The sequence below is a fragment of the Gossypium arboreum genome, chromosome 4, assembly GCF_025698485.1.
Source record: "Gossypium arboreum isolate Shixiya-1 chromosome 4, ASM2569848v2, whole genome shotgun sequence".
In the NCBI taxonomy this organism is placed as follows: Eukaryota; Viridiplantae; Streptophyta; class Magnoliopsida; order Malvales; family Malvaceae; genus Gossypium; species Gossypium arboreum.
This window is the reverse complement of record NC_069073.1, coordinates 119,032,152-119,056,607: the sequence shown is the minus strand read 5'-3', so window position 1 is coordinate 119,056,607 and position 24,456 is coordinate 119,032,152. Positions and strand designations below refer to the sequence as shown.

Sequence of the window (24,456 nt, the reverse complement as noted above, 5' to 3'; positions counted from 1 at the left end):
ACCTGTAATAGCAGATATGACACTTTTTTTTTTAATATGTAAAACCTAGATCATTTCATTATTGTATATATATAATTATTAAACGAGTAATTATTAAGTCTTAGTTAGATTAATATTGATTTATTGTCAGTATGAGAGAACGTGATTTTAAGTCCGTTGAAATGTATTATCCTATAATTTAAATATTAGAGATGGTTATGAATAGTTCTAGGCATTATATAAAAAATAACAGATATGATACGAATCTATAATGAAATACAGAAAAATAATAATGAATAAGGAGCTTTTTAAACTAAATCATGCTTTTAAAGGTATAATGTTAAATTTAGCCATTAATGTTTATTTTTTTTATGTTAATTTGACCTTTTTTTTTTAGTTAAATTTAGCTATTGACATTTTAAAAAAGAAAATTAAAACACTTATTTTTTATTTGCATGACAACCCCTATGACAGTTCACGTGTGTTTCATACTGACATGACTCTGTTTACCCTAGATATGTATCGGGTTTCTTGTGTGATACTAATTGTGTGTGTTTGGTATTACTTCTAAGAAACACTTTTGAGTTAAAAACATTTCTAAACAAGTTAATTTTTGAGGAAAAAATACTTCTCCTAAACAAAAAATTAGCCCAAAAGCATTTTTTTGAGAAGCTAAAAATTTTAGTTTTTCTCCGAAAGTATTTTTTTCTCAAAAACAGTTTTTAAGAAACATTGCTAAATTAAGCCTAAATAACTTTTAAGACCACCCAAGTTGTTGATAAATTAAAGAAGAAATTATAGAACTTCACCAAGAAAAGAAAAAGAAAATTGTAAATGACCCAACAAACACATCAAATAGCTTTAAAATCAATGCTTGGTGTCGTCGGCCATTAAAGCAACATTCATTGCCTTCTTCATATATTTTCCTATGATGAGAATTTTAATACAAGTCTTTTATAGTTCTGAGTTTGGTTATGATTCAAAGAGATAGATTAGAGCAAATAATGTCGGACACATTTAATTTTTGGAAGCTGTTTTGATGTTTAAGTGTGTCCCAAGATGTTAAAAGAAGACATTGTAGGGGGAAACATTAGTTTATTGTTTTATGGGTATATTACGGTTTTAATCCTTTTATTATGTAGATTCTTAATTAGGTCTAAATTAATAGAATTGTTAGTTATTGCCTCTAAAATGATAATGTGAATTTAAAAGAAGGGTCTAGTCGATGGAGCTTTAGTTGACACCATTGTAATTGTAATAATTAGAAGATTGTGAGTTTGAGCATGTTGAAGCGGATGTTTTCTTTCGATTTAAGGGTTTGATAGATTTATCGATACAAGTAGGCATTGTATATTATGGGTTAAACATGATTCACTTGATTTTCTGCTGGTTTTGATTGTGTGATTAAATAAAATTAAAAATAAACATCGATTTGAACCAGTTAATATTATAAAATAGAGAAACCAAAAAATGCGAAATTAAAATAAGGGTTAAAATATGTTGTTAGCCCCTGTGCTTTGACAAAATTTGAGACTTAGTCTATGTATTTAAAATGTTAATAATTAAGTCCTCCCAAGTTTTTTTTTATTTAAAAATCATAATCCAACCATTAAAGTAGCAAGTATTTTCCGATAAAATTTGTCAACTTGAAATTTTGATCAGATTATCCTCATATGACGTGATATATACCAATAATGATAACGAATAAACTAGAACTTTTAAATTGAAAAAGTAGAAAGATTAAATTTTTAACTTTTAAAGAATTTTATGCAAGTACAGGGACTATCAACAAAATAGTAAAAACACTAAAACTTTAGAACCATGATTATTCTATCAAAATTAAAATATTATCGAGTATCATTTAAAAGATACGTAACATCATTTTAAATTTGTTTATAAAAAAATTTCATTATCGGTGAACGGAATAATAAATCGAGTGAGAACATAATTGAAATAATAAAACCCACCACATTTTTTCTAAGGATGAATAGTTCAACTTGAGGGGATGGGAATGGATAGATGGATCTACAACCACAAGTATTATTATTCTTAATAAATTATGTAAAATAAAAATAGCAAAGCTTGTAGAAATGGACAAATTCATTAAAGGTGGGATATGGGTTCCGATAAAGAATGTTCATTCATTGAACTTACCTAAGGTGAATTTTATTTGGTAGCACCTTTTCAACGTAATGTGTTAATGTATGTGTAAGCATATTTTTATTATGCAAGTATAACTGTCAAAACTTCTCTTGTATTATTCGTTTTTTGATATTAGTGAATTTCTTTTCTTCTGTTCATAATTTTTTTCCGAAAAAATTTTTATGTAAAATCTGTATGCTCTAATTTTTCTTTTCTTATTACTTTGTGATCGTCCTACTGTCATTATCGACGTTTACTATAACAAAACCGATGATATTCACCCAATCCAAATTATAGTTTTAAAACAAACTACATAACCTACTCCAAGAAATTTGTGGTTTGTGTTAAAAGTTCTTATATATATATATATAAAAGTAATACTAGTTGTGATATTTGTTAGGTTAGAAATTGAGTACTTAAATATTATTAATTTAAATCTTAAAAATTAATATCCTATTTTTACTTTACATAACCTTTTTCTTTTTAAAAGTGAGTCTTATTTTAATTGATTCAAAGTATAAATCTAGTTGATTTGATTACAACATTATTTAATTAATAAAGCATAATTTATTTGAATTTAAAAAAATAGCATGCAATTAATTGAGTTTTAGCTTGATTGATATGGGTATTATTACCAATACAGGAAGATGCGAGTTCGAGTACGTTAAAACATATTATACTTTTTTGTATTAAAAAACAGATATAATCTTTGCAGTTTATTTTTTAGGGGATAAGATTCATGTCATTGTTTTTGAAATAAATGTAAAATTGATTAATTTGGCCCCCCTTCTCTCTCTCTTTTCAATTTTTGGTCCTATCTCTTAAAATTTCAACAACATTGAACTCGTGTGTTATGTTATATATATATATACACACACATATATATAAATATTTTTGGGTTTTTTTTTTTGTTTCTTTTTTCCTAAATGGAACAATTTGTATGGTTTGTTGGAAGGATAAAGGTTGAGGACAATGTAATAAATGAATTCAGACAAATTAGAGAGGTTAAAATCACGTGTTGAAATCATGAACCAGTTAAAAACAAAAATCCCAAGTTCTTAATTTTAAATTCTAAATTTAAAAAATAATGGTGAAAACCCTAAAACAAACCAACATAAACATTAAACTCTAAAAATATTAGTTAAAATAGTAAATTAAAGAGTTAATTATGCTAGACATCCTCAAACTATGATATTTATTCTATATTGGTCTTAAATCATCAATGTTATATCGTGTTAAATAATGTGTCAAATCCCATGTGGTATATATAATTTAGAATGAAAATTTTAAAGAAAAACAAAACGTTAACGTATATCTTTGAAAAGTTAAAACTAAAAATAAAGTAAAATTGAAAAAAAAAGAGAGTCAACGAGAAAGTTTTTGTAAAAGTTTCGAAAATCTCAAAACCAAGATTTATACAATATTCATTTTAAATTATGTTACATAAGATTTGACATATCATTCAGCGGTTAAATTAACGATTTTAGTAATTAAAAACATTATTGATATAACCCGATAGTTTGAAATTATAATTAAAATGTTTTAAAGCTTGAGACCAATTTAAAATGAAGGTTATAGTTTGAGAATATATAGCGTAATTAACTCTAAATCAAATAAAAACAATTTTTAAATTCTCCCCAACCTATAAATAGGAGAATAATGCGCTTCAACTCACTTAAACCCACGTCCTCCTACATTGACAATAATACCCATATTAATCGAGTTAAAACTCAATTCGCCTAAATTCTAAAACTTAAATCTTAAAAAATGTTGAAATGGTGAACCAAAGAGTAATCCAAACTTTAAATTTTAAAATCTAAATCCTAAAACTTAAAAAATTAAAATAGTGACAAAAAGGAGAATGAAAGAAGATTAAGAGATTGAAGATTCCTAAATGTGGCCTATGATTGCATGTGAAAGCAAATGGCTAACCAATATTGCAAAAAAAAAAAAAAAGTAAAAAGAACATGAAGGGATTCCAACTCCCCTTAAGCTAATTACAAAAACATGACCTAATTTTTTCTGGTCATTTCATTACCAATATATATATATATATATATATGTATGTATGTGTATACACTTAAAAATTAAAATTATCCCACTACATAGGATGATGAGCATGGAAGTGACCTAATCAACCCAATTTCTTTACATAGATAAATGAAAAGATTCGTTAAAGATTGAGTACCAAGGTTTTAAAAAGATTTGAGTACTAAATGAAAATGAATTTTTTTTATATATTATTAGTGAAAATTCTAGATTTCATAAAGAGGGAAGAAGAATCGGGTGGCAGATGGTATGACGAGTTTGACTATAAGAATGATTGTCGTATGAAGGGTTTTTGAGGAACCTTGCTAGATGGTGTATGACATTGTGATGGCTGAGATTCCTAGCTCAATGCTTGGTTGATAGTTTTTTGTTATATTATGCTCTTTCTTTTTGATAAAAAAAAAAAGGTGAAATGATTTTTTAAGGTGAATTTTGGTGTTAAAATTTGGAGAGTTTAACTAAAACTTTCAAAAAATTTAAAAGATTTAATGAGAATGTTTAAAGATTTTGGTAGGTAACTTTAAAAAATTTAAAGGATTAATGAGAATTGACAAAATTTTTATAGGGATCTAATTAAAAATTTTGAACGGCTTAATGAGAAATTTCAAAATTAGAGCACCTAAAAGTAATAGGAGATAAGCCCCCTATGCCCTTGTTACCGTATGTATTTGATAAGAAAATTAAGTAATAAAACTAACATGATATTTGACCGTATTTCAACTCTGTTTGTGCAATTAAAAATATTCATCAATAGTATATTAAATGTTAATCTAATGAATATTATGTAAAAGTACTATAGAGGTCCTTATACTAAGAATTTGATTGCATTTTGTTTCTTTTACTAAAAAAATGAGCAAATAAGTCCATTTACATTAGATCAAAGAGTAAATTAGTCATTCTATTAAAAATTTCATCAATTCTTACCATTAAGAACTTGTCCTAGTACACCAACATGAGGTACACATGGCATGCTACATGCAAATGTTTAGTTTTTCGTTAGCTACGCCAATTTTTAATAGTTGAAATGGGTAATTTTTTTATTAGAAATGACTAGTTTATTATTTGGTCTAACGTAATAAGATTAATTTACTCTTTTTTTTTTGAAGAAAAGAGGTAAAATACAATTTAACTTGTAGTATCTGAACCTCCATAGTGCATTTACCATGGATATTATTATATGAATTAATTAGAGTAAACTCAATTTTCAATTATTTAATGTATGACATTTGAACATTTAACTTTAATGGTTGATGCATACATTTTGTTTAGAGAAAGAAATGAATTCCATTATATATATATATATATATATATATATATATATATATAAAGGTTTTGATGATGGTAGCAAATCTTCCTTTCTAGTAAAATATGCATATATGTGTATATATAAGTTAATGACTCACCATAGTTCTTGTTTGATCATCCAATGATAAAATGTTTTTAAAGTAAAAAGAGGGTATACAATGGCAAATGATGCATTGATGCATATAAGAAGCAAAAGGCTTAAACAAATGTTGCTTTTTTTCCTTGTTGGGGGTGGCAAAATGTTTGGTCTAATCTTATCTCCTTGAGCTAAAAGTTCTATACTTTGCATTATCATTTACCTTATTTTTTATTTTTCTATAGTATATACTTTACACTTTATTTGAAGGTTCTTTTTTTCGGTATCTATCATAGATAGTAGTGATTAATCCTTTTATTTTAAGTGTTTTTCAAAGAGTTAAACGGTTACTTATAAAATATATTCCATTCTTGTATACAAAGATCGAACCCTTAATCATATGGTTAATAGATGAAGTATACCTATTAACTTTAATCCTTTCAAAATCAAACTTTAATCCTTTTATTTTTTTAAGTAATTAATTTAACACCAAAGTAGAATCTCATTGTAGTATCTTACTTTTAGAAAAAAATGTAATCCCTTCTAACTTTTTGTGTAGGCTAGTTTTAGCCCAAAAGTGACTTTTTCTTATTGGCCCAAAATGTTGTTTTTAGAGGTGTTCATAGTCCGGGCTACCCGGCTTAGCCTGAAAGCCCGCCCGAAATGTGGGAGGGTTTGGGCAAAAATATATGCTCGAAAAATGGGTTTGGACAAAAAAATAAGGTCCATTTTAAAAATGGGCCTGGCCTTAGGTAAGGTATATTTAGCCCGGGCTCAGCCCGGCTCGACTCGATTTCACTAAAGGACAAAAAAAATTTGTATTTTTATTTTTTATTTTTGAATGTTATTTTCTTGTTGTTCTCTCTCTGTTTTGCTACTATTTTACTATTATGTTGCTACTATTACGTTGTTATTATTTGGATATTGTATAAAATTTATTTTATTATTAATTTTGTTATTATTGTAAAGGCATTTGTTAATTTTTTTATTATTTTAGAGGTATTTGCTTGTTAAGTTGCATCTATCTTAGTGTTATTTAAGTCTACATATTTTTAAAATTTATTTTTAATTTGTTGGGAAATATTTATTTTGATGTTTTTAGTTTTTTGTTGTATTATATATATTTAAAATAATATGAAAATAATATAAAAAATTAATATGGGTGGGCTGAGCCGGTCCTTAGTTTTAGTATTTTTATTCGGGTCGGGCTTGGGCAAAATTTTAGGCCTATTTTTGGGCCCGGCCTGGCTCGAGCCCAATAAATGGGCATAATTTTTTAGTTGAGCCCACCCTGGCCCGGCCCATGAACACCTCTAATTGTTTTGTGTCTAGTGATATTGATTAATTGATATTACTTTTTTTTTTAAAAAAAGGGTAAAAATAATTTTTAGTTATTAAGTTTGACAAATACGTCCATTTTGATATATGTATTTTTTTTTTTCTATTTTGGTATTTGAACTTGTAACTAAACTCAATTTGGTCATTGAATTTGACAAATATAAAAGTCTAATGATGTGGTGCAATTTTAAAGAGCTATATTATCGAATCTTGATAAAATCTAAGTTTAGGGACAAAAATAAATCTAGTTATCAAGTTCAGATACCGAAATGGACCAAAAAAATATAAGTAGCAAAGTAAAATGAATTTCAAAATTCAAAGATAAAAGTTATATCAACCCAAAAACGTATCTTGTAATTTATACTATTTATTGAAGTGTTTTTCTAAGTTAGTATCACCCTTAACCGGATCACCAACTCAATTATGAAATTACAAAACACTAAACTTTTAAATTATAATTATTATAATTAATGTTATTATGATAACATTTTTATTTTTTAGACTTGTACATCATCTTTAAATAAAAGAATTATAAATTATAAATTCAACCTGAGGATAATGTCAAATGAGAAAAGATTGTGGCATTAAAATCCAGAATAAAATAATGAATGTTTGAATTTGTTTTAACTCAATTTGCACTTCAATTAGTTTTAGATTAACATTTCAAGTCTAAATCTACCCCCTTCTTTTGAGAATTCAACAAAGAATTTATTAAATTTCTCTGATTTTTAATAGTAACTTATGAATTTTATTAACCCAACCTAACTTGATTAATCAAACCCGATTAAACCGAATTTGAAACCAACCTAACTTTATTTGACCCATAAAAAGTTAAAATAAACTCAAAAAATGCCCCGAACCCAAACCTGAAATGATCAAAACCGAAAATGTCTAAAATCCAAAATGGCTTGAACCTGAATAATTGACATGAAATAATTTGAACTCAAAATAACTACTATAAAACTTGATTGACAAATCTGAATGACTTAAACCCAAAATGTGTCTCGAAACCAATCCGTACTCAAAATAAACCAAAAATTTTAAAACCCACATTAACGTAACCTGATCAAAACCAACTTGGCCCGTCAAATTAACCCATTAGTTAGTTTCAACTTATAAAAAGATACATTGCTGAAAAAGAATCAAACAAGGGAAAGCTCCAAAACATTTTATTAAGAGTTAAAAGAAACTCAATTTTCTACTACTACAAAGAGGAAAAGAGCATCCACCAAAAACAAATGTTCATCAATATTTATGTGCGAACGCGGCACTTGCTGTCCAACCATAACTAACCTGATATTGATCGAAATGGTTTTCGGTCTAGTGCTACAGATAAAATCAATAAGAGAATACTATGCAGCACTTGAGTATCTTATTCTGCTCGGGATTGTCCAGCCCGAGATGACAAGATAATGCCGACAATAAGACCATAAAGAGCCAAAGCTTCAGCAAAGATGAGGATAAGGATCATTCCAACAAAAAGCTTGGGCTGCTGTGCATTGGCTCTGCAATAAACGATCATTCGAACATTCAAAATATTTTCCATGATAGCGAAAGATAAACAAGATCTATCACAGATGGAGCAATCTGTAAGTTATATGACTTTACCTTTATCGGCAAGTTTCTTACTATTAAGACACTCGGCTGGCTCACAAACTATAGCTTTCATTAGATTACTGTAAGGAAAAAGTATCTTGAAGATCCCTATACCCTTTACTTAAGAAATGGGCAAATTAATCCCTATATGTTAAATCAAGAGTAAAAGGGTCTTTTTTGTTAAAAATTTCATCAATTTCTATTGTCAAAAACTGGCGTGACTGTTTAAATAATCAAACAGTTACCCATGATGTGCCACACAAACTCATTCTAACATACAAGACAAGTTTTGAACAGTAAAAATAGATGAAATTTTTAATAGAATAACTATTTTGCTCTTTGATATAATGTAGAGGGATTAATTTGCCTATTTTTTTAGTAGAGGAGGCAAAGTGCAATCTGACTCATAGTACAATGGCTTTCGTGATACTTTTACTATTACTGTAAATGGAATTTTCTGACACCTTTATTTACTAAATACATCAGTAATCAATCATTTCCAGTGTAATTCGATAATTCCCATAAGCACAGATTCCACTTTTCTACAAGTCCAAAAACTAGCACAGAACAATACATCCTTTTTTCCAGTTTACTGGTTTTGTAATGAAAAGTATAAAGGTTTTGTCACCTTTTCAACGGTTTCTCCATTAGGTAGGATGTTGTTTACTTATAGGCCCAAGCACTTGCTTTTCAAAGAGAAACTTATCCAAATCGGAGTTCTCAATGTTCATATCAATTGATCATAGAAGAAAATTTCTATTTCATTAGTGCCTAAAACGTAGGACCGTATCATTGTAATAGAAGCCATGTCTGGATATAATGGCAGCATAGATTTCAAAACCAACTTTAATCAAATAAGGAGAGGGCTCACTAAGCTAGTAAACTCCACAAGGGCATAAAGCAACCACAAAAACTATAAATTGATGATTTGAAATCAATTATATCAGGTTCTAAGCAACAACATATCCAAAACCAAGGGGTATAAAAGAACCATACCTGACACCAGCATCGCCGACGATTCCAATTGCCATTCCAGCAGAAAGCCCAGCAAGGCCACAAGCAAGACCAGAAGAAAGATGGGCGTAACCATCGAAAAGGTAATACGATTTGGCCTTAGGATTGATCCCAGTACTAATAATGACAGCGATAATCAAGCCATAAATACCCAAAACACCAGCCATAACAACTGGTACAATAGATTTCATCACCAATTCAGGCCTCATCACACCCATTGAAGCCACACCAACACCGCTCTTAGCCGTCCCATATGCAGCTCCCATACCTAAAATCATAAATTACATATTTATTTTCTTTCAATATTTTCTTTTTCAAAGTGCTACAAGTACAATACAGTACAACCAAAATACAAATACATGTCCGAGTAACTACAAATATCAAACTGTTACACCATAAACGGACTGTCCAAGTAATCATAAAGTAAAATCTGTCAACAGCACATGATGTGACTCAAAGACCATCTCAAACTTGGGTACTCAGACTCAGAACCTCCGCCTTTGCCAATTGTGCTAAGGCCTCAAGGCTTTTTTCAAATTTAAAAGATTTCAACCATTCTGAATTTATTTTCAATGCAAAATTCTTATTAGATTTACATCTAAAAGACTGAAATTTACGTGAATTCCATCAATCTTTTCCAATTAAAAACTAAACCTAATTATAAAAGCATACATTTTACTCAGCTGAATCAAAATAATAATTCATTTCATAATTATACATCTCCAATACCAAAGATCCACATCAAATACCAGAAAATCCAGGCATAATTTACAGTAAAATAAAAAAAAATCAAGAATTTGTTTCAATTCGTAAGCTAAATCATGCTAAAAAGCTAACAATATAGTGATCCATCAATTCTCCATCAGAAAACCAAATCAAACGAATATAAATTAACAAAAGATCTAATTTTTCAAAAAGGAGTTAAAAGAGATCGAATATTAAAACTTTAAAAAAAATTAACGATAAATTTATAGTGGGGGGGTTAAGATTCAATACAGGAGAAGACGAGAGCAGCAGCGGCGCCGAGGAAGCCGAAGAACGGTGCCGTTTCATCGCCGCTGAAAGTAGAAGACATTGTGGATCGAAGTGGTTCCGACTAAGACGACGGCGTTTCGGATCTGAGAAAAAGGAGTGGATAGCTTTGTTTGATCTTTTATCTCAATATTCTGATATTATTTTTGTTGCCAATGAAAGAAATGGCAGCAAATTTAGCCACCAGAATTTTAAATTATTAATTCAATTATGTTTGACGGATCCAATGTCTGGTAATGGACTTGGGCCGTTCTTGGGCCTATAAAAATCTGATTTTGAATTAATTTGGTCTAAAATGGAGGTAGACTTGAGCCCAAGCTTGAATGTCCGCTCAAATTTTGAGAAAATTTAGATAAAAATATTAATCTCGAAAAATAAGTTTAGACACAAAAAATAGACATGTTTAAAATATTGATCAGGTTTAAGTTTGAACATTCAATATTCGAGCCCGGCCTAAATCAATTTATGTAATAGATTTATTTATCTTTTTAAGTAACACTCTTGGTTCTTTGTATTTCACATATCTCACAATTTAATCTTATTACTGATTCTTAGTTCTATATCAAAATAATAAACATGACTTTTTAAAACTGTAATAATAATATTATAGTCCAAATACATTCACATTATAATTAATTTAAAATTTGAATTTATATACTATAAATATGTGCATTATGTGGAATACAAACCAATTAAACCTATAGTCATATATGATTTTATAATGTAAATATTAAAAATATTACGATGTGATTCACAAATATATAAAATGGGCTTAGGTTAGACATTTATAAATATAGACGAGTTTGAATAAAATCTTAGACCTATATTTCAGTTGGACTTGGGTAAGTATAAAATGTGTCAATATCATATTTAAGCCTGAACTGAACCCAGTCTAATGCGACCGATGTATATCTCTAGTTTAAGGCTCGGATTATTTGTCCAAATTTAAATGTCCATTTGAAATTTCAAAGGGTTTGGGAAAAACTATTAGGCTAAAAAATAGATTTGCGCAAAACATTAAGTTTTTTTAAAATATGGGAAGGGCTCGAGCTTTAAGCTCAAACCTGACCTAGTTCGACCTGTTTTAAAGTTTATAGTATTATTGTTGTTATTGTTGCTGTTGTTGTTGTTGTTATTATTATTTATTTTTAGATACAATTTCTATTATTACCTATAGTACTCCTAAGCACTTAAATGAGGCTAATACATATTCAAACTTGTATTCTCTGATTGTTGCAACAATAATAATGATGCCAACTAAGTTAATTATTTTATATATTATGTAATTATTACATAAAAATTTGACATGCTATATTATAAATATTAAAATATATATTAAGTTATTAATGCTTAGAAATTTAATAAAGGGAAAAAATAATAGTAGTAAAAGATATATTTATATAATTAATAAATATAAAATTTTAAAAATTATATTTAAAAAATAAAAATAATATGAGTTAGTCTAAATGGGTCTAGGTTAGTCATTTACAAAAATAGAAAAATTTAGATAAAATTGAGACTCATATCAAATTGAGTCGAGCTTGAACAGATTATATATGATATTGATACATGCATAGGTCTGATCTGAACCAAATCTAACTTGGCCTATAAACATATTTAATTTAGTTTGATTCGAGTTATTACTATAAAATTAAAAATTACTTTTTATTTAAATTTAATTAAATATATATAAATATTAAGGAAAATAATTTCTTAATTTTTCTTAGTAAATAATCATGCCATACTTTGACACGACCCGCGAACAACCCATGATAAATATTTCTTAAGGAATTTACACAACAAAAAATTATTAAATTATATTTATTTGAGTTGAATTAAAAATAATAAAATAAACAATTCATGACATGAGACTTTGGCTTATTAGTAAAAAAAGTGAAAAATTTTAAAATCGAGCCCTCAATAAAATTTAGTATTAATTTGAACTCTTAAAGACAGAGGCAAAGCTAGAAGCTGGTAGGTCTGGCCCCTTAAAATGAAAAATTATTCTTTAGACATTTAATTTTTTTAAAAATTTAAATTAATAAAAGTAAAATTACACTTTAGTCTCCTTAAAATTATAAAAATTCGATTTAATCCTTTAAAAATTATAAAGATATAGATTATAAAAAAATTAAAATTTTATTCGGCCTCCTAAAAAGTTTTCCTCTCTTCACCCCTGCTTAAAGATGAAAAATTAACCAATCAAATCCCGTTGATCAAATTTAATTGTTAAGTTTTGTTGATGTGGTTATTCGATCAATTGGATAATAACATGTGATGACCACGTTTACATTACATGAGAATATTTTTGGAAAATCCTCTACTATTTTTGGAAATTGACACTAATATTTTATCATTTTGTCCATTCTGAAAATAATATAAATAGCAGGCTATTCTACACAGAAAAATAAGAAAAATTCAGTTTTCTCTTTTCTTTCATGTTCTTGCTCTCTAAAAATTTCGGTATTTTATTAAATTACATTAGTGAGATATTCTATCTAAGAGATTGAATTTTAAGTGGGACCGTCTGTAATCCCTCCAATCATTCATGAGATTTGAACTTAGTGTGGTTTACGCAAGTTTCTTCCATTTTAGGGTGCTAGGGTCCTTGCCAACCTCCCTGACTCCGCCATTGACCACAAGGTTACAAGACAATAAAATTGAAAGCGACTACAAAGTCAACAAATTTACTCTAACTCAAGAGAGAAATTTAGCAACTAAAGAAAACTCTTCATCACAAAGTCACGGATAAACATTCAACTCAAAATCACACTAGTTTTCTCTGTAAAACAAAATCTATGGACAAGTTGAGCTTGGAAAGGTTACCAATGCTTGAGGAGTTAGCTTCTAAACAAGTAAATTTTTGGTTTCCTCTACATGCAACCGGTGGCTCTCACCTTCACCATTCGTGAGACTAAAAAAAAAATTGAAGAAGAAATGAGCTGAAATGTTCTTTCATTTGTCTTGTTTCTGTTTTTTTACTCACAGTCTATCCCTCTCATCTCATTCATCCCAAATTTTTTTTTAAAAAAAGAAAAAGATAAAAGTGATGTGACAAAACAAAATTCAACCAACCACCTTCAATTTGGCCAGCCAACAATCACCAAACATGCATACCACTAACCCTTCTCATGCCATCATCATCATTTTTGCCACTCAAAATTAGTATTTAACTAAGCTAGTTAGCACCTAAAGGTTAATTTGTTGGAAAAATTATAATTTATGAGAATCTTGAGGCATATTCTCACTTAGTAAAGGTTGAAAGTTGAATCATAAAATTATGGCTTTATATTCTACTTCATGAGACCTTTATAACAGTATATCATTTGTTTAAAATGGTTGAGCGAATGAGAAATTGATGCTTAAAGTAAGCTACTTGTAAATATTTGTTGAGGAAAAGAAAAACTTAGGTCCCATATTGGTTAAATAACAAGTGTGAGATGTGTATATATATGAGAACCCACTTCAAAAATAATTAAATGACTAAACTTGAAATTTTGCCTCGTGCATAAGGGGTGCAAATCCAAACCTGTTAGGGTTAGGGCTGCACTCGTATGATGTGGGCGATTTGAAATGTCCAGACTGATTGGGTCCAAAATTAGCCTATGAATATTTTAAGCCCAACACGAAATATATTTTTCTCAACAAATATACAAAATCTGATTTAAAAGGACACATATCCTATTTTGATTCTAATCAAATGGATTTAATTGTTCCCTTAATACAGATTTTGCATCCTTTTTCATGAATATTTCCTAAATTCCTCCATATTAAATGCCTATAAAATGTCAAGACTTCTTTAGTATTTTTTACTCATCTCACTCTTTCACACAGAAATTATTTTTCTCTCCAAAATTCTACTCTTTTCCTTTCCCTATTTCCCAACATTTCAGTGATAGAAAAATGCAACATTTGTTCGTTGATCACTGCAGAGGGGCTATTGCTTCGACCATCATCATGTTGTATCTTGGGAGTCATTCGACCAACATTTCTCCGAGTATCGTAGGAGCAGCCAAATTTGTCTTAAGGAAACTGTGTAAAACATGCCTCAACATCTAGTAAAACTCGTTTCTTCTTTTTGATTTCTAGTTTTCGTTATGTTATTTATTGATTTTTCATATCCAATAATTTAAATATAACTTATTCAATTTATTTTATTATATATATAAATATTTATTTATTTATATATATTTGTTCGCTAATGTGTTTTGTTCAACATAATTGGACTAACCTTTCACCATATAATTGGTCGGCCCCTTAATTTAATTAGGATTAATATCCTTTTTCCCTTATTTATAATTTACTATTTAGTTCCACATAAAAAATGATAATAACTAGTTATTGAATTAAATCAAAACTTAAACCCAATTGAGTTCATTTGCTCACAAATTGAAAAGATCCGAAAATTTAGCGAGAGAGAATTAGTCACTTTTTTTTAGTAAAGTTACCTATAAAAAAAATTTTAATTCACCTATACTCAAAATCGCATTTTCCGTCACCCCTGATTTTTGAGTTGTTACAGGTCAAGCCACCAGATTTGCAGCCAAGCTGCCAAAACAAATATGTGGTTAAACCACCAAATACGACAAATTATTAACTTGCCAACACTTCCTCCATCACATGATTATCTCACCCCAATGCACATGCAACATAAGCATAACCAGATATTTAGATGCACACATATTAGACATACTTACTTTTCAGAATCATGTTAACGATATACTCAGAATTTTCAGATCAGATACAGAATTACCTTAATTATCATTCTTTCAGAAAAAACTCATATAAAGGAAAAACCACATATTCATATACTGAATATCACTTAACAAAGCCTATAATATTGTTGACATTGAAATGCACTTTGAAACACGACCCTAACTAATTTTACAGAAAATGGGCCCACAAGCTTGTGTGGCCCATACAGCCTATCTGTAGCACATGCCGTGTGGCCCACATGGCCTAGCTCACGCCTTTGTGTCTCATACAGTCTGGCACACGGCAATGTGGTGTCGACAATATACTTTTTGGCTTCGCCCTCTTCGTTGTTTTTGGGTATAGAAGATACACACTTAGTCATTTTTCGATGCCAACACAACCGCAACGATTCCAGAATCTAAAATGACAACTACTAAGTCGATTAAACCAATAGTCGCACTAGAATCAAACAGGTATTCAACCCTTATTCCATTAAAATATGCGACCAAAGTACGGTTAAGCACTCAACCACCAAAAATTCTACACTTACCAACCTCTATCAAAGGTGTTCGGTCACTTACCAACCAAAATGAATGATACCAACAACAATGAATTTATCGACAGAGTAACCGTTGCAAGATCCACCATTGAAAGAACCTAGAAAAACGATCAACATCAAATTTAAGAACAATTAAAATCCCCTAACATTCACACGAAACAAAAATAATCTTACCACCAGAAAAATACACATGCTAAGCTACACCGAGACGAAAACACAATTCTTGTTCACAAACTCGACACAACAGCGATATTGCTAGAAGAATAGTGACAAAAAAACGTCACGACGGAAGGTTCAATAAGCAATGAAGTCACAATAGTTTGATATTAGAGAGTATGATGAACAAAAAGAGCAAGGAAAAACAGGATGAAGAGAAGAAAGAAGAACGTCAGTAGCAAATTTCCAAAAAAAATTGAACTGAAGATCGAGGAGAAAGGGAAAAAGTGGGACGGCAAAACTAGTGAGAAAATTGAGGGAAGTGGGACGACTAAAAGGAGAAATCTTAGAGGTATTTTTTTTGGGAAGTGAGACGACTAAAAGGAGAAATCTTAGAGGTATTTTTTTTTCTTCTTAAAAAATAAAAAAAAATTATTTATCTTAGTTCTATCAATTTTCCCAGAATTTGACACCATATGGACAGCACAGACAAAGGCTAAGTAAAAATAATTTCACTTTGCACACACAGGACCTTTAGGTAAAATGAAGCATTGCCACTAAACCAGCAAGCTCATTTATGTCAATAGATGAGCGGAAATAATAAATAAGCTAGATCTTCAAAGCTAGTGGTTAGAACAAAAATAATAAAAATTCAACAAGACTTCAAGCGCACATAAGTAACACTCAACCACTTCAACAAATTATTTTACTTAAAATAATTTCTACAACATTTAATTTAAAAACATAATTTGACCGTTCTTGGTTCACTAACCCAGTTTTGACTAATTCGATTTCTGAGATGTGATAATATTTTAATTTTATTTTTAAAATATGTTTATTTATTTTCAATATTTATTAGACTTTAGCAGCCACCCATGAGGACGGCGAGGTACAATTAATATTAAAAAAACACGCAATTTAGAAATGTTTAGCACATTAGGCATCCTTATTTTTATACTTAAAAAAGTAAATAATTCAACAATGTTAAAAAATTCATGATATTATAAAAAAAAAAATCAAATCATTAATCTTAAATTATGTAAATCATTTTCATAATTTTAATTATTTTCTTGGATCAAGTGGGAACCTCATTAAAACGAAGGGTTTAAAGAAAACCCACACTATTAACTTGCCTTTAAAGTCAAATATGAAGTTGATCGTAAAAGTATTATAGAGGTCTCTGTATTACGAGTTAAATTGTATTTTATCTTTATTATTAAAAAAATAGTAAGTTAGTCCCTATACGCTAAAGCAAACTAGTCATTTTTGTTAAAAATTTTATATATTTCTACTGTTAAAAACTGATGTAGTTGACAAAATAACCAGACAGTTATGCCATGTGGATCTTATGCAGACATATAAAGATCAATTTTTAACAGTAAAGATAGAAGGAAATTTTAATAAAATGGTTATTTTACTCTTTAATCTAAACTACAGTAACTAATATTCTTATTTTTTGAATAAAATGAGTAAAATACAATCTAACTCTTAATATTGCTATATCATATTAATAAAGCAGTTTTAATCCAACTTAATATAATGTGGGACTATTCCTTAAACCAACAACTAGGAACGAAGTCGGAAATTTATTTTAAGAGAGGGAAAGCAAGATAAAATTATTTTTTTTAAGGAACGTCAAAATATAATTTTATTATTATAATTAACATATCATTTCGTAATTTTTAAAATGACTATAAGGAAATTTCACCGTTTTGGGGAGGGGCCAATAAAAAATAACAAAGCTTTGGACCATACATTAATTTCAATCTGACATAAATGTGTGGAGAGATCTATTATTTTGTCCCCTTAATCATTTTACATATCAGTGTTTTTACATCACGTGGCCTTTTATATTATATTATTTAATATTTTAATTAAACTCTTTTATTTAAAAGTTTCCTTAATTTATCAATCGAATCTTTATTCGATTGGGTTAAATATTGTTATTAAACACGAAAGATATAAGTTCGAATATCTTGAAACATATTATCCTCCAATATATAAGTTAGGAGGGCTTTAAATAGTTTTAAGTATTGTCTAATAAAATTACATATATAACTAAAATTTATAATAAAATTATTAAAATAAATTTATTAATTTCATAAAATTTTAATTAAAATTTTTACAATTTAGTCCAAAATTCACCACATCAATGTATGTTGATAGGAAATAAAATCTTTTTTTTCCTTTGCACAATCTCAAAATTGTTTATTAAATCAATTATTTAGATATAGGTACGTCACTTTGTATAAAATACAGTAAAGCGCAATAATTGAAATTTGATATTATTAATAAAATTTTGAACATTTTAATAAATTAAATTATTTTTCTTCAATTTAATATCCTAAAAGGTTTGCCGGTGATTCTTTTTCATATCATGGACTATTAAAAGAAATGAAATAATCAATTTGCAATATTTTCGTTATTAAAGGTGAACAAAATTTGATTTAAAAATAAAAAATTAAATTTTGAGTTAATTAAATCGAGTTATTCAATTATTTGAGTTTCGAGTTCGAGTCAAGTTGAATTTTACAATTCAAATAACAAAAATAATTCGAATAACATATTAGTGTAAATTCCTTAACTTTGAAAATAAACAAATTGGTTTTTCTCCCAACAAAATTACAAAAAAATCAAAATAATTTTAAATTCCAAAATATTTACAAAATTTCAAAATTTATATTTTTAAAAAAATTAAAAAATTAGAAAAAATATAAATTTTCTAAAATAATAAATTTGGGGACTTAATCAATGATTCAAATTTGTCATACTCAAGTATTTTTTTATTTTGCTTTGAAATTATTTTTAAATATATATAGTTTCAAATTTATGTGCTCTAACATGAATTTAGTTATCTTGTAATAATATTTTTATTTAATATTTTTATTTAAAATGTTTAATTTTTTAATTTAAATAAAATTTTCACTCGATTTGACTCAACTCAAATTCTATTTTACTCGATTCGATTCAAAAAAAAATTCAAATTGAGTTAAGATGATAAAATAGGATTTGTGAACTCAATTAACTCGAAATTTTTGCACTCAATTCGATTGAACGCTCACCCCTACTCGTGATCACCTATTGGGTATTGGCTTCAATTGTAATTCTTTAAAAGGTTTGGTTTTTAAATATATATATTTTTTGTAATTCTACCCTCTATGATGTCGCCATTGTCTCTGCTCTGTCGTCTTTCACATAAACAAGAAAACTCCATCATGATTTCTGCCCTAAAAAATGTCATCACTGATTCAATATCTTCCTCTTCCTCCACTATTGATGTCACTGCTGACTTTGGTTGGAAAATAAATAAAGGGGAAAACATGGGTGATTAAGAAATTTACCTTGGTGTCGAGATTGGAGGAGGAAATGAAGGAGATAATGGGGAAAGATAGCGGCGGAGGCATATCGGACGCTAGATCTACCATTTTTTATATTATTTAATATGAATTTTTTTATGGAGATTTAAAGGATTAATTTAAAATTTTTGTAATTTTTAAAAGAACTAAAAGAATAATTTTATCTGTTCTTTCAGGTCCAGTCAGCAATTTGTTAAGAATTCAACGACTTAGTGACAATTTTGGTCAATTTTTCTAATAGCGGTAACTAAAATGACAACAAAAATTTTAGGGTGACTAAAATAGTATCAACGCTATTTTAAAGTGACGTTCAATGTAGTTTACCCTAATTTTTATTGGTAGTTATTGCCTCTTTTTTTTTTTTTAACTATAATCTCATTATAGTTCTTATTATATATGTTTTTCTGGATACAATATTTAAAACTACCCATAGTCGCTCCTCAACCCTTAATAAGAGGATAATGCGCTTTGGCACACTCGAACCCACGTCCTCCTGCATTGGCAACAATGCCAAGCTTGATTGACTATTGATAGTCATCGTCACCTTAAATACAACATACTTAATTCATTTTATTTTCCTTAAATACAACATACTTAGTTCATTTTATTTTCGTTTTTAATAAAAGATTATTTATTTATATTTTTTGAATAAATTTATAACTAAATTTTAATTCAATATTTAATGTTATAAAATATGATTGTACAAAAGAGAAATTGTCGCACAATGGCTCTTATTGCCTTTTTTTTTGTCGAAATTAGGGTGTCTATCGTCAGTAGGAATGCCTAATCCCCTTGTCACGGGTGCTGTCCAAAGAGATAAATGGCTAGCCATGAAATGTGCTCTATTTCCATGGGTAAAGATTGACTCCCGACCTCATGATTAAGGGATTAGATGAGCAATCACCACACCGCACCTTATAATTAGCTCTCGTGGCATTTTCATTGCTTTTGTTGACTGCCTAACCTAGAGTATCTCTAAATCAATTCTTTGAAATATTTTCAAGGTTTTACTAATGATTTGGTCATGAGCTTTATTACTTTTCTTATTTTGGTACATAAATATTTTAATTTTTATTATTGTTCCACCTAATTTCAATTGCACTAATTGAAACATTATACACTAATTAGTGCATGAATAATATTAAAATATATATATAATTTTTAACTTTTTGTCATTTTCTTCTTGATTGATTTCTATTTAAGTGTTTGTTGTGTTATGATTGAATGGTATTATATTATTTTTTGTGTTTGGTATGCTTTGAAATATCCTTTTAAAAGTAAACCCATGTTCTCCTACATAAATAAAAAAAATATATACCAATCGAACTAAATCACAATCGACTATTTTATTATTTTATTCATTCAAGGACCACACAACTACTATATGAAGTGGACGTAAGAAAATGATATTGCCTTCCATTTTAGAGTCTTCCATTTTTAGTAAGAATAGGAGAGATAGAGAGAGGTCAACAATGGCTATAACACTCAATAACGGATTCCAAATGCCCATAATCGGTTTGGGTGTTTGGCGTATGGAAAAAAAAGCCATTAAAGATCTCATCATCGAATCCATCAAGATTGGTTTTCGCCATTTCGACTGTGCTTGTATCATCTCCTTCCAAAACTCTTTGGCATTTACTAATTTTGACATTGTGTTCACAAAATGTTTGATGTTTTGTGCAGCTGACTACAAAAATGAAGCTGAAGTTGGGGAGGCATTGTGTGAAGCCATTAAAACTGGGCTTGTTAAGAGAGAAGAGCTGTTTATTACTACTAAGGCAAGGGCTAAATGGGATTTTGATTTTTTTTTTTTTAAATTATGTTTGGTTTTGTTTGATGAATTTGAGAACAATAATCTGGGTTTTGAATAATTGCAGCTTTGGAATACTGATCATGGACATGTCGTTGAAGCTTGTAAACACAGTCTTAAGAAGCTTCAATTGGATTATCTGGATTTATATCTGGTTCACTTTCCTATTTCCATTAGACACACCGGTGATTCTTTATTGGCTCTTTTCATTCTGTTTCATATATATTTAAACGTGTTTGAATTCATGTCCTCTCAAACTCACATTCTTTTAAATATTGCAAAACACCGAACTTAAAGATCAATGTCCAAATACATACATGTTAACTTCATATCCAAAGACGAAGCTAGAAATCTTTTAAGAGAGCTCAATTAAATTATAAATTTTTAAAGGTTAAATCTAATTTCACCACTGAAATAACTTATAATCTTACGAGATTTTAAAGCAATTGTACAAGGCGCCAAGTATATTACTTGCCTTCTCACTCCATTGTTGGAGATACATAAATTTGAATTAAATCTACCGACACATTTATTATAATAAAAGCATTATAGATGTTCTCGTATCAGGTTTTTTCTTCTTTACTTAAAGAATGAGTAAATTAGTTCCCATATATTACATTAAAGAGTAAATTTATCTTTTTTTTTCAATTTTCATCCATTTTACTATTAAAATTAATCAATATACGTTAGCATGTATATGTCATTATTTAATTATTCCGTGACTCAATCAATTTTTAACAGTATAAATTAATAAAAATTTTATTAAAAGAACTAATTTCTTTTTGTCTAACTTAATAAGAATAATTTATTTATTTTTTAATAAAAAAAAGATAAAATACGATCTAATTGTCGAGATCAGCTGCATCTACTTTTACCCTTTATTATCTATCAAAGTGAAAATTGAGTTGTCTCGTAAAATGCACCATTACAACTGCATGCACGCCCTTCTAGGAATTGGTGCAACTGGCAGTCCATTGGATGAAGATGGGGTTCTCGACATTGAAACAAACATATCATTGGAGACCACTTGGCATGGAATGGAAGATCTGGTTTCCTTGGGTTTAGTTCGCAGCATTGGGATCAGGTTTTAAATTTTTGCATTATATATTTCTTTTGGCATAATGATAAACTTAGTCCTTAATATTTACATCTTTTATCAATTTGGTATTTATTCTTTTTAAGCTAAATTTGATTCTCAACATTTTAAAAAGAACTAAATTTAACCACAAACCTTTCAAAAAGAGTTGAATTGTTGTTTTCTTAATTGAAATATAAAGTAAAATATTAAGTTTTAAATAAGACATCAGTATGACAATTCACATGCACTTCATGCTAAAGTTTTGAATATTTTTATAATTTTTAAATTATTTATTGACATAACATATAAAATAAATAATCTTATCAACATAAAGTACACATATACTACCATACATGTTGTCATGCCAACATCATTAAAAAGTTAAATGTTTTAGTCAAGATTTCAATTAAAAGTAATTCAACTCTTTTTTAAAGATTAATTATTAAATTTAGCTAAAAGAAAATATCAAATTAACGAAAGATATAAAGATTGAAGATTAAATTTATCATTATACCATTTTTTTCCTTAAATCTTTATGAAATTTGTGACAAAATAGTTGTTTTGCAGCAACTATGACATATTTTTAACCAGAGATTGCTTAGCTTACTCCAAAATAAAGCCAGCAGTGAACCAGATAGAGACACACCCTTATTTCCAACGTGAATCATTGGTCAAATTTTGCCAAAAGCATGGGATCTGTGTTACAGCCCATACTCCCTTAGGTGGTGCCGATGCCAATACCAAACGCTTTGGTACTGTTTCTTGCTTGGATGATCCAATCCTCAAGGTATGTTTCATCTATTCGGTATCATATAATTAGGTCATTTTATCAACTTAACGTTATTTTGGATGTTAAATATCAATTTAGAAAATATTTTAAAATATTTGGATCAAATTTTAAATAGACGTATATCAATTAAATGGACAACTTAAATTAAATATAGTGTTAAATTTCAACTTTAACCGAAAGTATAATGACAAATTTCAACATTAAATCTAAAGAAAATGGATACAAATCTTGATATTTAAATTTCCGAGCTACTGAATGTTGTAGGGTTCTAAATTTTTTTTTTATTTCGGTTGATTTAAATTCAAATTCGAATATCGAGTTTTCAGGGGATAGCTGAGAAGTACAAGAAAACAGTGGCTCAGATTGTTCTTCGCTGGGGAATCCAAAGGAACACAGTGGTGATCCCAAAAACATCAAAGTTCGAAAGGTTGAAAGAAAATTTCAAAGTTTTAGAGTTTGAGTTGGCCAAAGAGGACATGGACGTAATTCAAGCTATTGACAAGAACTATAGGTCCAATATTCAACCTGCCAAGTTTTGGGGCATAGATCTCTATGCTTGAAAAAAAAACACATCTTTTATTCTTGTTTGTCTAAGGATTTTCTTTGTGTGTTCTATGAAGAATGAAGTCTAGATAATTACTTGTTTTATAATTTTAAATCGGTGATCAAATCAATCAGATTTATGGTTATGATCTTTTAAATTTTTATTGAATTTTACAAATTCAAATGATTATTAGCCAAATGGGTTCAAATCTTCTTGTTGTTGTGCTAGAATGTTGCAACAATCATGACCAAACTCTCATTGCTAAACACACAAAGAAAAAGTATAATGGTGTCATTATATTTTTTTGAACATTAATCTCATTATAAATTCTTATTATATCTTGATTTTTTATATAAGGCCTAGAATTACTCATGACCCCTCCAACCCTTACATAGGAGGGTAATGTACTCGAATCCAAGTACTCTTGCACTAAGAACAATGCTAATATCAATTGAGTTAAGGCTTAATCAATATTTCATTAGTTATTTTTGAAAAATCTTCCCAATGATAACAATATTTATAATACTAAAGTAGTCACAATTAACATGTGCATTCAACTTATGTAAACAACCTATTGTTAGGATTTGTGACCTTAATTAGTGATTTTATCATGACTATTTGTATTTTTTTAATTTATCGAATAAATAAATTTACAGCATGTCTTGGTTAACGGAGCAAGTTTGACTCCCATAGATAGAGACATAGGTACAATTGTCTATACTGGTAATACATCAGACTGAATCCAAGTTGAATTTATCCTAGATCTTTTTATAGATTTATTCACTTATGACGTTTATTATGTAATTTACCTCAAATATTCTAAGTAAATGAATGACCATGTGTGTATAACTCATGTACATTGATATATTAAAAACTTATGCTTTCATGGTAGTGGATAAGTTGGTATGTTTATGACTTGTGCATGAAATTGTTTCAC

General features: G+C 28.6%; 2 protein-coding genes across 2 annotated transcripts; one reads left to right on the top strand and one right to left on the bottom strand.

The window, feature by feature from the left end:
- Positions 1-8,031: 8,031 nt before the first annotated feature.
- LOC108457613 (V-type proton ATPase 16 kDa proteolipid subunit) lies at positions 8,032-10,725 on the bottom strand. Its single transcript, XM_017756653.2, has 3 exons — positions 10,496-10,725; positions 9,482-9,767; positions 8,032-8,394 (listed from the first exon to the last, which is right to left on the bottom strand). The coding sequence occupies exons 1-3, from the start codon at positions 10,572-10,574 to the stop codon at positions 8,262-8,264; spliced, it is 498 nt and encodes a 165-aa protein (XP_017612142.1). The 5' UTR covers positions 10,575-10,725; the 3' UTR covers positions 8,032-8,261.
- A 9,951-nt stretch (positions 10,726-20,676) lies between these two features.
- LOC108459533 (NADP-dependent D-sorbitol-6-phosphate dehydrogenase-like) lies at positions 20,677-23,717 on the top strand. Its single transcript, XM_017758918.2, has 6 exons — positions 20,677-20,902; positions 20,981-21,075; positions 21,175-21,292; positions 22,059-22,191; positions 22,753-22,972; positions 23,302-23,717. The coding sequence occupies exons 1-6, from the start codon at positions 20,701-20,703 to the stop codon at positions 23,533-23,535; spliced, it is 1,002 nt and encodes a 333-aa protein (XP_017614407.2). The 5' UTR covers positions 20,677-20,700; the 3' UTR covers positions 23,536-23,717.
- Positions 23,718-24,456: the final 739 nt, after the last annotated feature.

Bases quoted from the DNA above. Each gene is read 5' to 3' on its own strand.
- LOC108457613 (XM_017756653.2), bottom strand. From the start codon at position 10,574: ATGTCTTCTACTTTCAGCGGCGATGAAACGGCACCGTTCTTCGGCTTC. The intron at 9,768-10,495 runs GTATTGAATCTT...TTATGATTTTAG, and splicing joins TGCTGCTCTCGTCTTCTCCT to GTATGGGAGCTGCATATGGG. The intron at 8,395-9,481 runs GTATGGTTCTTT...CGTTTATTGCAG, and splicing joins GTCGGCGATGCTGGTGTCAG to AGCCAATGCACAGCAGCCCA.
- LOC108459533 (XM_017758918.2), top strand. From the start codon at position 20,701: ATGATATTGCCTTCCATTTTAGAGTCTTCCATTTTTAGTAAGAATAGG. The intron at 20,903-20,980 runs GTATCATCTCCT...TGTTTTGTGCAG, and splicing joins TCGCCATTTCGACTGTGCTT to CTGACTACAAAAATGAAGCT. The intron at 21,076-21,174 runs GCAAGGGCTAAA...GAATAATTGCAG, and splicing joins AGCTGTTTATTACTACTAAG to CTTTGGAATACTGATCATGG.